We start from the raw sequence: 13,858 nt of genomic DNA, 5'->3' as shown, positions 1-13,858 counted from the left end.
CAGAACCACCATGTCTCGTTAGGGAAACCCTTAATTTGAAATCCCTTAACCGGATGTGGTGAAATTCAACCGGAATGTGTCGTTTTATTTTGAAAATTCAACCCGGATGTTTATCACTTCGTAGTTTTAGCTTGACACGGAGCGGTCAGCTGTTACTTTAGATGTCAACATGTTGCAAAAAAACAACACATAAATTACCGGTAAAGTACCGGGGTTTTGCCGGGTTAACGGAAAGTCGGTGTCGACCGCTTTTGACGGGAGAATGGAGACGTTTAATAAGCTAACCAGCATGCTGCTGCACGCGCTGGAGACGGTAAGATAGCAGCTAGTTAACGTTAGCTCAGTTAGCGTTTGTTAGCTTGGGTAAAAAGTTATGCAAAGTTTGACAGAGTGAAGGTGGAGGACAGACGGGCTGACAGAGAAGCAGGCAGGAGGACAGAAAAGCAGACAGGCAGACAGATTGAGAGACAGACAGAGAAACTCTGACATAAACTTAGTAAGTGAACTAGTTTATCAGTGGTTAATGAGAGTAACATGACCAGGAAGCTAACTGCAGCTAATGCTAACACAGTTCACTCAGGTGCTGTGACTGTGTGTAATGTTTTCCTGCAGCAGGTTTGTGTCGACGTGGAGGAATGTGTTCAGGTGTTCAGACAGACTGAGGACAGGTCCTGGCAGGAGGGATGGGGGGGCTGTTTTATCATGAGGACTCTCTAGCTGTCTGTCTGTCTGTCTGGCTCACTGACTGTTCAAATTATTGTAATAAAATAAACTTTTATCACTTACTTATACTCACATATTTACCTGCCTCTCTACCTGTCTGTCTCTCTTTGTACCTGTCTGGCTGTCTACCTATCTGTTTTCTGTCTCTGCTTGTCTGTCTCCTTCTATCTATCTATTCGTCTCTATCCGTCTATCTTTCTGTTTCTCTACCTGTCTGTCTGTATCTACCTGTACATCTCTCTCTCTCTGTCTATCTACCTGTCTCTGTGTTTGACTTTCTACCTGTCTGTCTGTCAGAGGGAGCCTACAGTGGACCTGTTGGACTCCTTTGTGGATCACTGGAAATCAATAACTAATTATTACATCGTGACTACAGGTGAGGACACACTCTGACTGTTACCTGTTACACACACACACACACACACACACACTGGTGAATGTAATTGTCTGATCAGGTGTGTGTTTGTGTGTTTAGATGACAGCCGTCCTGTCAAACAGACAGATATCCCCTGGCACCTCAAACAGATGTTGGACATCCTGGTGTACGAGGAGAAGCAACAGGTAACACATGAACACACACACCTGACCTGAACACACACACTTTAGTCTAAGTTCAGATGCATTCAGATTTATGTGCACATTCACACTTCAGTCTGATTTGAAACCCGTTTTCATGTAAAGTGAATCTCCTTCACAGTAACAGAGTTTCAGTAGAGAAAAACCTGAATTACCTGACACAGGTACATCTCTTCTTCTTCTACTCTTTTATTTTCAGCTAACAACTACACTGCAACAGACAGGTTTGGAGAAACGGACAGTGAAACAGACAGACAGACAGACAGACAGGCAGGCAGACAGAGGAAGAGACAGACAGATAATGTAGGAGACAGGCAGGCAGTCACACACGTGAGGAAACAGGCATATGAGGAAAGACTGAGACAGACAGGTGAGGCGAGAGACAGACAGGGGGAGACGGACAGAGAGATAAAAAGACAGTGAGACAGACATATCAGGAGACAGACTGAGAGACATGTGAGAGGTGTGGAGAGAGACAGACGGGCAAGGAGACAGACGGACACACAGGTGTGGAGAGAGACAGACAGGCGAGGAGACAGATGGACACACAGGTGTGGAGAGAGACAGACAGGCGAAGAGACAGATGGACACACAGGTGAGGAGAGAGACAGACAGGCAAAGAGACAGATGGACACACAGGTGAGGAGAGAGAGAGACAGGCGAAGAGACAGATGGACACAGGTGAGGAGAGAGACGGACAGGCAAAGAGACAGATGGACACGCAGGTGAGGAGAGAGAAAGACAGACAGACACACAGGTGAGGAGAAAGACAGACAGACAGACAGACAGACAGACATGTGAAGAGACTGACAGACAGACAGACAGACAGGTGAGGGTACAGACAGACGGGTTAGAAGATGAACAGACGGAAAGGTTAGAAGAGACAGACAGACAGGTCTGTCCTGTCAGTGATCAGATGCGATCTGTCGTCATCAGCAGTTTCAGCAGCACGGACACTGAGGAGGTCACAGCAGACAGAAGAACACTATTCAAATCTAATCAATCAATACTAATCAATAAACAGAGAAAACAGGAAACGGTTCATTTAAATGATCCAATCAGTGCTCACGATACTACCTACAGAACATCTACAGAGATCCAACACCTGAGCTGAACATCGTATTATTATGTTTGTTGGTGTATTGATGAATGTATTGGTGTATTGATGAATGCTCTGGTGTATTGATGAATGTTCTGGTGTATTGATGAATGCTCTGGTGTATTGATGAATGTATTGGTGTATTGATGAATGCTCTGGTGTATTGATCGGCAGGGTGTGGAGCAGACAGGACCTTGTGTTGAGTATCTGCTGCAGCACAAACTGTTGGAGACTCTGTGCACTCTGGGGAAGGCTCAGGTAACGACGGACTCTGATGGAACAAGATCCTCCTGTCTTTATTTAACACGCAGGTTTAACCTCCTCCTCTTCCTCCCTCTCTCTCTTCCTCTTCCTCGCTCGCCCCTTCTCCTCCTCCTCAGTACCCTCCAGGTATGGTTCAGCAGGTCTTGGTGTTCTTCACTAAGCTGTTGTCTCAGATGCAGAAGCCTCTCTTAGAGCTGGTCAGCGTCTACAGACCTGTTCAGGTAAACTCTCCACACCTGCTTCCTGTCTCTGTACAGTGTTTGTTTTTATTTCGCTGTGAGGAACTTTCTGTTTGTGTTGATTTGGGCGCCCGTGTGGACAAAGTGGTACATCCTGCTTGTCCTGTTCTGTATTCTTAAAAGCAAAATCTCCTCCTGCTTTCTTTTCGCCAGCTAACGTCCCACTTCCTGTAAAACGTATTGAGTCGATAACCAGCGTCAATGTGTAATGTGATTGTTTTTTATCAAAGAGTTATAACTGTACAGATATTGTTACTGTTTGCTCCGCCCTCAGAAGCTGATTCGACTCTGTGCACTTCCTGGTTCCAACTCTGAGAAGGAGGAGGCTCAGTTCTTATTGGTCGTCTGCTCCAAAATCAAACAGGATCCTCACACGCTCAGATACGTCTTAGAGGTAACAACAGCTCCACTCTCTCTCTCATACACACACACACGCACGCACGCACGCACGCACGCACGCACGCACGCACACACACACACACACAGACTTCCTGATGGAACTCTGTAATGTTTCTCTTTAAAATTAAGTTCCGCATTCATGCAGGAAACAGAAGTCATAAGCCTGATCTGATTGAATCAATGTTTCTAATCACTCTCAAACCAATCACAGCCCATTCTCAAAACAAGGTGTTCCATTTAAACTTCCTCCTCACTGATCCCTGCTACACTAATGCTGCTCCCACTGCGCTGCTGCTGCTGCTGCCGCCAAAGCTTTTCCACCACCACCACCCCAGCCTCCTCCTTTCTACCCTAAAAGCCTTTGGCTCACCCTTGTATAACCGGGGGGGGGGGGGGGGGGGGGTCATGCTGCTTGGCTTACCCTGGGAGCAACTTGAGAGTGGAGCCAGTATAACTGTATTTCCATTTGGCAGTACATGGTTTAATCAAGGACGAGAGTGTTCCTGACTGAGTTATATTCAAGATAAGAATCAACCCAGATAAAAGCACCACATACTGACCAATCAGGTTTTAGATCCTGGGTCTCGGTGAGATTAGGGCTGCACAATATTGGAAAAAACTAGCATTGCAATATTGTTTTGTTCTGCAATATTTATTGCGATTTTAAAAAAATGCAGGGAATTATACCAGATAAACGTCATCTACCATTTGTAAGGGTGTTCAAACAATTGTGTAATCAGCGTGATCGGCCTGGTGACAGTAACTTTTTGAAACGAAAGCTCGAGACTACTTCCTGTTGGCACACGCAACCTCACACCGTGTGTGCGCTGCCGCTAAAAGTAAACACTACGCAGCACGTCCGCTCCGTTAACGGTCTGTTTATGTAGCCACAGCGTTAACATGCACCAGGATGCGGTGCCGCTGATGACAGGAATAGTCTCGCATCTGCCTCGGCCGTCCTGCCGACATGATCTGTGACAGCAGCAGCGTTGCGTGCTTGTTTACAGTTTACAGGCAGGTGACACACCGACTCTGCAGACTCAGCGGTCAGTTCACTCTGTGCTCTGATGAAGAGCTGCACTAATGTGATATCAGATGGACTTTTTCTGTAGCTTAGTGTTTGAAAACAAGAAACCGGCGAGTTTTCGTTTTGCACCGTGCAATAAAAAGTAGCAGCTTGACGTGTTCCAGTTCATTTTTACTCACTATCGCACGACATGCTGAGTTTCAGGTGTAATTTTCAAACCACCAATTTTGCAGAGTTTTCGTCTGACAGTTATCGATGCACAAACAGTTTTTCACTGACTTCCTGTTTGAAACTGCTCTTCTGACGGCTCCTTTGTCTCTCTGTCAACGTTTTCAGATCCTGGACCACACAGCAGCGAAAACACCAACCTCTGACCAATCACAGCCCTGCACACAAGCCTCCGATCACAACACAGAGCCATCTCAGCCCTCTGACCAATCAGATTCATCCAGCTGCAGCCCCGTCCAATCAGAGTGTGTCTTGCTGTCGGCTCTACTGCAGCTCAATAAGAGTCAGGTAAGTTACAACTAACCAGTACAGCTTACTAGAATCACTCCTTTATTAACTCATTGATTATTACAGATTATAAAGTTATACATTTAAAGGACATTTGAGTAGATTCTTATTTATTTGATCTTAACTTTAGCAGTTATATCACCAATTTCTTCAGCATCACGACAACCACACTCCTGGATTGAACAGTTTTACTGAGCAGCTTGTTTTAGTCACTTTATTTTGTTAGTTTACACATTAACATGTGGCTGTCTTGTCCCCGCAACGTTGCCGTCAATTTGTTGTTATCTTATGTTTCCTTCCTGCTGTCATCAAGTCGTCTTCCTCTGTGTGTCTCCTCAGAGGGGTTCGGTGTGTCTGAAGGCCCATGAGAGTCTGCTGCTGCTGTGCGGCCTGCAGTCTGAATCGTCAGGGCAGATTCTGTGTGATCAGACCCAGCTGGGAGAGCTGCTGGCTGGGAGGCTGCAGGAGCTTTACTCCCTGCTGCCTCTGGAGGGTCTGGATCCCGGAGAGGTGCGGAGCTGGCCTCACACAGCATGGAGGTAAACGCTGAACACAGAATAATGGTCGAATGGTGTTTTTGCTTGAAGTGGTTTAAAACTCCTTAAGAACAGACAGAGAAGCACTACAAAAACAAATAAGACTGGAATGTTGTTTTAGTTGTTCTTGTTTCTTAAATTACATTTGGACATTTTCCCTTTAAAAGCCAAAACAAACTGAAGTTCTACTGTATTTAAAATGGATGAAACAAAAACCCGACTTCACTAACTTCATAATTTTCAAACGATGCGTGTCAAAGCATTTCGTGTCCCCTGCAAACACTTCCTCTGTCGTGTCGTGCAGCAGCAGCGTGCTTCTGTTTTTTGTGTTTTCTGCACGTGTTGTAACTCATGCACACGTTTTCATCAGCCTCTGACCGCCCAGCTATGTAATTTAAAAGCTGCTGTAGCAGTACGAGTGTTTAGTGACAGTGTGACCGAAGTCTTCTTCTGTGCTTTCTCTCAGTTCTCAGTTCTCTGGCTGCAGCTCTGATCCCAAATCAGCGTCTCCTGCTTCTGATCACATGACCAACTTCTTCTCCTGGTTGGACTTCCTGGATCAGCTGATGAGAGAAGCCCCTCAGGTACACACACACACACACACCTACACATCGTGTGGGTGAATACTTCCTATAAATCACTCATAGTGCTGCTGTTTATACTTCTAATAGTAATGCTGTTCACACATGCAGAACTGTAGCTTCCTCTTACCTGAAGCGTGCACACGCACCGCACTCAGCTCTGATAGGTTCGTTATTAGTTTCTTACATTGCTGCATACAGACACAGTGCAGCGCCCCCTTCTGGTCGGCTCAGGAAACAAAGAGCAATGTGTGAATCTTCAGAGTTGTTAGTTCCTCTCTGGACTGTAACACCTGTTTTTTGTGTGTGCAGGTGTTAGCATTGAAGCTAGCTGAGTGTGTTTATCAGCTTTGGTTGTTGGATGTGGTTCAGCCTCAATTGCAGCACACGTGAGTCTACATTCTTCATCTCCTCCTCCTTCTTCTTCTTCTTCTTCTTCTTCTTCTTCTCCTTCTTCATCTTCTTCACCTCCTTTTTTTGTCGTCTTCTTTGTATTATTCTTCCTCATCTTCTTGATCTTTGTCTTCTTCGTCTTCTCCTTCTTCTACTTCTTCTCCTGAGTCTTCTTTGTCTTCTTCTTCTTCTTATTATTATAATTAGTCTTAGACAGAGGCTGTTCAGTCTCTGATGCTCAGGTGTGTTTGTGTGGTCCAGGTGTGAGCAGGTGGTCCTGGTCTCCACCTCCCTCCTCTGTGCTGCTGTCAGACTGGTCCAGTCCTCCCTCCTGCTGGATCAGCTGGTTCACTTCCTGCTGAGGACACAAACTCTGACAGAGCTGCTGCTTCAGCGCTGCGACCACATCTCCGACCAGGTGAGTGCAGCTACAGGAGCCCCACAGGGACAAACTTCATGAGAGATAACTGGTCTGGTTTTAAAGCAAGCTCCTGATCCACAAAGTGCGTCTCTCTGTCCTCAGATCAGTATGGCGTCTCTGTGTCTGGTGGAGGAGTTACTACAGAAGCCCCACAGGGACATTTTGGACATCCTGGTGTTGAATTTCCTGCAGAGTCGTAGTTACCTGTCTCCTGCTGCTACAGCTGTGGAGGACAGACACACTGAGAGCAACGAGACCACCGAGGACAGCGAGTGAGTACGGCACACATCATCATTTACATGAAGTATAATATCATTGGACGAGGGGGGGACAAGTGCAATACACTTATTATAATCATTATCTTATTGTATCGTGATGTTATCGTTATCGTGGACCACGTATCACATTGTGAGTTACCCTGTGATGCCCACCCCTGATACTGAGACACAATGAACATGTTTTCAGTGATCTGGAGGAGGACCCGTTCTTCTCTGACAGCTTGTTGGCGTCAGACAGTCAGCTGCTCCCTTCTCCTTTCTCCTCCTCGTCCTCCTCTGCTCCTCCTCCTCCCTCTGGACTGGGATCTCCTGCTGATGTCGTCAACAGGTAACACAAAAACACACTGAAAGAAATCATTCTTTAGTCTTTGCATCAGAAGATATTCACAAAGTTAATCTCAACTTTAGACTCAGTGGTATAAAAACCCCTTTTCTTAAACAACCCCCCACCCCCTCTCTTTATGCACTTCACTCTGTTTAAATGCCTGCGAGGACGCTCCGCCACATTAAGAGCCTCCCCAAACGAAACCTTAGCGTGTAGCGGGAGAGAGCTCTAAAAACCTCCAAGAGTCTAAACTAAGTTTTACTTTATGACGACATGCAACCTGTGTTTTGTTCGTCGTGAAAACGAACCCTACAAATATAAGTTCCATGTTACCACCTGTACATGCTCGGATCCAGTCGGCTATAGTCTGAGAGGATATATCCTCTGGGGACACCGGTGAACGTGCCAGGCGGTAAGCGATACACGACTTCCTGCCAAGACTTCCTTGTGTCTTACCTTTGCTGAAATCTCAACATCATGATGCAGATTTGTGAGAAGTAAAAATTCAAGCTTTGTCAGGTCTGTCCTCAAGAGGAGAAGGAAACTTTAAAATGCTCCTTTGCTGAACGGAGGTTGGCTCGATCTGATGCATTCGAGGAGGTCGGGAAATCTGAACACTGAACGGCTTTCGTGACACAGTGTCAAGGGAATTCATCTCATTTTAGATCTAGAGCAGATTGTTAGCTGTTAGCATGCAGATGTCTGTTTACAGAGAATAATAAGAAGGTAAATAGGCGTCAGATGACGCTGATGGGAGCCGTGATGTCATTACGGAGGATTACGTTCCGCCTCACGGACTGTTTTTCCTGCGTACGCTGCAGCCTACTGATACGTGATTGGTCAATATTACTCGGACTACAAGCGTAGTTCAAACAGAACCAGAACACTTGCCTTCCCTGAAATCCACGTCCCTGCCTACAGAGTCTATCTACTATCTGTAAAAATGTAAATTGCTTTAACTTATATTTAAATTTGTCTTAAAGATGTTAACAACATAAAGTTTGTTTAGGATCAAATAAACCCTTCTCCAGTGTGGAAAACAGTAAACATGACAGGGACTGCAACAAGCTAAAAAACATCAGAGAACGAGGACTTGTTAATAAAAGAAAAGAAATGCCATCAAAGAAGCTCAGGAGAACGTTTTTGTTCTCATAATGTGAAGTGATTTTAATGAGTCTGTCTCACTGTTACTAATGAAGCCTATTATTAGACGTGTGACATGAAACCATGGTGACAAAAAGTCCTGATTCTGCCGGAGAGACAGAAGTTCGTCCCGAAGCTTTCTGCTGTATTTAGTACACTATATTTTAATAACGGGAGATTGATTGATTGATTGATTGATTGATTGATTGATATCATTATTTGGAACATGATAATAAAATAAAAGTAGATGAAAAACTAAACAAGAAAAGAAATAAAAAATATTGATTAAACACAAAGCAAACAGTACACGCTCAAAAAGGAGTCGGTTGAAGTTTACACTTATTTTTCTTCTTATTAACCTTTGAACTGTAACATAAATATTCATCAGGTGTCAATAATAGAAGAAAATGAATCAATTATTGAATTTAACAAACTGTCACAATCTCTCCTCTTCAGTATTCCTATTGAAACTGTTATTTTGTACAATCTCTTAAATTAAGTTTGTGCTTTACGTGAGTTCAATGTTCAAACTGTTCCACACATTTCATTTCAGTTACTGAGTTTGTGCACATTAATTAACCTATCAGCAGTATGCTTCACAGTAAACATGCTGGTATTAGCACAATAGCTAAATTTCATCCGTAGACCGAAGGCAGGTTCATAAAAGACAAACACATACAACAAATTTTGACACCTCATGAGACGGCCCACAGACATGCAGTTAAAATGCAAGATGTTCCCAGTACCCCCAGGAACGGGCAGCAGAGGATTCACCCCACCGATTGTTGTACTCTTACTTTTCAGAGTAAATTTCTTGCTTTATACATAAATTGTGCTGTTAAATTCTACGTGATCCACAAGCTGCAAGTGTGACAGCAAACTGTGTTCACTAGTGACGGAGCGGGCTTCATGTCTTCACATTTCCAGTTCAGCATAGAGAGAACTATGACCTGTAGCAAAGCTCACGTGCTGTACTTCAATGAGTCAGGACGTCTTGCAGAGACATGATTCAGTCACACCTGAACCGGCTCGTGTGCAGGAAGGTGTCAGTTAGATTCCTGGTGCCGCAGCATACATGCAGATTACCGTCAAGCAAAGCACTGAACCCCCGTCTGCTCATATCAGAGTGGTCCACAGCTGTTATCTATGTGTGTGTGTTTGAACATGTTGCGGGGACATTGGTCTGTTTAATCTGTTGCTCTGATGGGACTCCAGCGTCCTCACATGTTTTTCAAATGGGTGAAGACGCGGTTAAAGGTCTCCAGGACATGATTGTAAGTCAGTGTTATGTCCTTTGAAGTGATGGAAAAAATGTGTGTGTGTGTGTGTGTGTGTGTGTGTGTGTGTGTGTGTGTGTGTGTGTGTGTGTGTGTGTGTGTGTGTGTGTGTGTGTGTGTGTGTGTGTGTGTGTGTGTGTGTGTGTGTGTGTGTGTGTGTGTGTGTGTGTGTGTGTGTGTGTGTGTGTGTGTGTGTGTGTGTGTGTGAAGTTTCCTGTGTTTAGTTCCTGTTCAGGTTCGATCAGCTCAGCTTCTGCAGGAGGGAGGATACGAGTCTTACGTCCATGATGCTCACACACTGGTCAGAACACACACACACTCTCACTCTCACTCTCACTCTCACTCTCACTCTCACTCTCACGCACACGCACACACACACACACACAAAATGCAATTTCTACCTAACCTGAAGGTGTTTCACTGCAGACCTTTGCTCACAGGTGTAAACGTTAAACTAAATGTATGTTGTATCCAGACAGGTCACCTTATGTGTCTCCTCACAGAGACAGGTCTACAAGATAACTGATCCTGGTCTACCTGTCTCCCTCTTTCAGGTGACAGAGTGCCAGTCTCTCTCTCAGTCGTGGGATTGGTCGCTCAGTCTTCCTCCCTCCTCCTCAGGTGAGGTCGACGACTTCTTTGAAGGTCACCTGCTCAAAGTTCTCTTCGACCGACTGGGGCGCGTCCTGGAGCAGGTAGTCACACCTGTCTGTTGGTCTGTCCTGTGTGATGCCTCAGTGGCTCGCCTGTACACCTGTCTCAGGTGAGTTTTTGATGATGTCGTTGTGTTTTCAGCCGTACGAGTTGAACCTGCAGCTGACTGCAGTTCTGTCCAGACTGTCATCCTTTAACCACCCACTGCTGCACGAGTACCTGCTCAACCCCTTCATACACCTGTCTCACTGCTCCAGGTCACTCTTCTCTGTCCTCATCAGGGTAAGACACACACACAGACATGAACCTGTCTCACTGCTCAAGGTCAGAGCAGTCCACTATCTAGAAAAATGCGTCTACAGACATCTGATCCATAAAGTGGTTTAAATTCAGTTGACTTCCCTTCCTGTCTGTCTGTCTGTCTGTCTGTCTGTCTGTCTGTCTGTCTGTCTGTCTGTCTGGGTCTCAGTTGATGGGAGAGTTGATGCAGAGGATCCAGCAGGTTTCCAACCTCCCAGACAGACTGATGAATGCCAGGAGACACCTGATGGGACTCGACCACAACACCGGGTAACTTCCTGACTGTCTGTCTCTCTATCTGTCTGTCTGTCTTACTTGCTTACCTGTCCTGGTGGTTGCAGCTATGTAGGCATTTGTCACAGGTTCTTGAGGTGAGATCCCTGTGTCCTCTGTTCTAACGTGTGTTAACCTGTCTTCTCCCGTGTTTGTGTGTCCTCACCTGTTCTTCACTCACCTGTGTTTGTGTCCTCAGGCTGGAGCACCTGACCCTGCTCAGAGGAATCATCGTCCTCGAGGAGTTCTGTAAGGAGCTCGCCGCCATCACCTTCGTCAAACTGCCCCTGGACCAGAACTGACGCACCTGGACCAGCTCGGATTGATGCAGATTTACAGGTACACCTGGTACGTTCGATGGTTCAGGAAACACTGACAGAGCGTGAGCTGGAACAGGTACAGCTGGGTAGGCTGGGATTACAGGAAGTCTGCTGGATCACCTGAACTCTCTAAACCTGGTGATCATCTTCAGAAGTTTTGATGTCGGTCAAGAGCCTCGTTGAAGCCTGTCTGAAATGCAGCCGCAGCATTTCTGGGGCGACCCTGAACGCCTCATTGTCTTGGCCTTAATGATGTTGATACGGACATCGCAGTGACATCAGAGCCTGCACTCGCAGTTTTACCTATTTATTGTAGTTTTATTTTATTATTATTTAATCATGAAAGACGTCAAGTGAAGAAAGCAGACGTTTAATGTGATGGCAACATCATTAATCTGGTTTAGAAAGTCTGAAGTCTCCAAAAAATGTAATATATTAACAAAATATAAACATAGAAATAAAATTTAGGAACATTAATATCAGCCAGAAAGTCTCCTCGGCGAGCAGGTGAGGCCTGGAAACGAGAGGATGAAGACAAACTGTCATCGACATGATGACTGGATGACAGGAAACAGACTTAAGAACACGTGAGGGGTGGAGCCAAGCAGCGATGATGAAACAGGTCTCGTCTGTCTGATTTCCTGTTTGAACATTAACTCAGAAAACAACAGAACGGAGGAGGATGTGGATTCTGTCTTCCATCACTGTCGTTAAATCTGGTTCCTGCAGAGCTCTGGACCCTGTTTGTATGAACAGGTGATGCACGTGGACTTGCAGGAGGTCCCTGATAAGTCACAGGACCATGGCTGTCTGTGATGATGTGTTGACCTCTGACCTCTCCTCTCTGCTTCCACCTTTAGGACTGAACGTCTGTTACGAGTCAGTGAAATGTGAAATTTATTTACAGTTTTATGGCCGAGAGGAGGAGATGAAAGTTTTAATCCCAAAGATGTACGGATGGTTGTGACCTCACTGATGATGTCATCACGTTTGGTACACAGCTTTAAGTCTTTAACTGAGTTTTGCCTGAAGAGACTTCCTCATGAAAGAAACTGCTCTTCATTCAATCAGTCAAACTTTCTTAGTGTGTCTGACTCTGAACAGGTGAGTGATGAGATGTGTTGTTTAAAGTGCTTCACAGGTGCCTGATAATCAGACAGTAAAATATATTTAGAAACAGTTTACACAAATAGAGTTTAAGAAACATGAAAATAAAAACTAATTTAACAAACTTATGAAAAGAAACGTGATTTGAAGCTCTGTGACTTTGATTTGATCAAGTATAAAAACCTGACAGACACTTTGGATCTTTGTAAACTTTAAATAAAGTTCAGAGATTTTGAATCAAACTACATAAAGACGTTCAGACAGAGTTTGAATATTACTGAGCTGATTTTGGGTTTAATGTTTGTGTTAAAATATATAAATAATATATTTATAATGTTTACCGACTGTTCTCTGCCTGCTGATTGGCTGAAATGTGCCAAAACACTTTGGATATTTGACTTTGCTTGAATTTAGTTAAAATACAAACATAAGAATATGTCATGTGTTGACTTTGAATGAAAAGATGAGAATCTGTTTGTATTACTTTACTGATTGAATTCTTCCTTCAGTGTAAAGAACTTTTCGCTCATGTTTTTTCGAATGTTTAAAGAAGCTTCTCACCTGTGAAGCAGCAGCCAGCTGTGACGTTGATGTGATGTGTTTTATTTTCTTTGTTTTTTAATGAGGTTTTATTTAAAAAGAGATCCGAGGAGGAGAGAGGTGTCATCCATGCATTGATTTTAACAGGAAAATGTTAAATAAATATTCATGTAAGGAACTAAAACTGGAACCAAAGAGTCATTGAATTATCCTGTGCGTTATCAAACACCTCTGCGGTTAGCACGATACACCGATCAGCAACAAGATTATGACCACTCATATTGTGTAGGCCAAAACAGCCCTGACCCGTCGAGGCATGGACTCCACAAGACCTCTGAAGGTGTGCTGAGGTATCTGGCACCAAGACGTCAGCAGCAGATGCTTTAAGTCCTGTAAGCTGCGAGGTGGGGCCTCCATGGATCGGACTTGTTTGTCGCTTGATGGGATTGAGATCTGAGGAATTTGGAGGCCAAGTTAAAACCTTGAACTTGTTCCTCAAACCATTCCTGAACCATGTGTGCAGTGTGGCAGGGTGCATTATCCTGCTAACCGAGGCCACTGCCATTAGGGAATACTGTTTCCATGAGGTGGTGATGGTCTGCAACGATGTTTAGGCAGGTGGTACGTGTCAAAGTGACATCCACATGAATCGCAGGACCCATTTTCCTTGGACCACCTTTTGTAGGTACTGACCGCTGCAGAACGGGAACACCCCGCAGGAGCTCCTGTCTTCTAACCAGCACAATTCGGCCTTTGTCAAAGTCGCTCACATCCTTACGCTTGCCCATTTTTCCTGCTTCCAACACGTCAACTTCAAGGATAAAATGTAACGAAATAATTAACGTTATTCACTCGACCTGTCAGTGG

At 44.7% G+C, this 13,858-nt stretch overlaps 1 protein-coding gene across 1 annotated transcript; it reads left to right on the top strand.

The window, feature by feature from the left end:
* The first annotated feature begins 137 nt into the window (after positions 1 to 137).
* fhip2b (FHF complex subunit HOOK interacting protein 2B) lies at positions 138 to 13,174 on the top strand. Its single transcript, XM_069682972.1, has 18 exons — positions 138 to 313; positions 1,021 to 1,099; positions 1,199 to 1,284; positions 2,573 to 2,656; positions 2,779 to 2,883; positions 3,176 to 3,295; positions 4,664 to 4,843; positions 5,183 to 5,382; positions 5,846 to 5,963; positions 6,273 to 6,349; positions 6,615 to 6,771; positions 6,877 to 7,046; positions 7,240 to 7,380; positions 10,008 to 10,098; positions 10,352 to 10,492; positions 10,593 to 10,733; positions 10,921 to 11,021; positions 11,224 to 13,174. The coding sequence occupies exons 1-18, from the start codon at positions 263 to 265 to the stop codon at positions 11,324 to 11,326; spliced, it is 2,145 nt and encodes a 714-aa protein (XP_069539073.1). The 5' UTR covers positions 138 to 262; the 3' UTR covers positions 11,327 to 13,174.
* The last annotated feature ends 684 nt before the right edge of the window (positions 13,175 to 13,858 follow it).

The sequence above is a fragment of the Semicossyphus pulcher genome, unplaced genomic scaffold (assembly GCF_022749685.1).
Source record: "Semicossyphus pulcher isolate SPU_LCO1_2020_fin unplaced genomic scaffold, fSemPul1.0.p SCAF_6, whole genome shotgun sequence".
NCBI classification, from domain to species: domain Eukaryota; kingdom Metazoa; phylum Chordata; class Actinopteri; order Labriformes; family Labridae; genus Semicossyphus; species Semicossyphus pulcher.
This window is presented reverse-complemented; position numbering and strand designations above follow the sequence as displayed.

Bases quoted from the DNA above. Each gene is read 5' to 3' on its own strand.
- fhip2b (XM_069682972.1), top strand. From the start codon at position 263: ATGGAGACGTTTAATAAGCTAACCAGCATGCTGCTGCACGCGCTGGAG. The intron at 1,285-2,572 runs GTAACACATGAA...ATTGATCGGCAG, and splicing joins TGTACGAGGAGAAGCAACAG to GGTGTGGAGCAGACAGGACC. The intron at 5,964-6,272 runs GTACACACACAC...TTGTGTGTGCAG, and splicing joins TGATGAGAGAAGCCCCTCAG to GTGTTAGCATTGAAGCTAGC.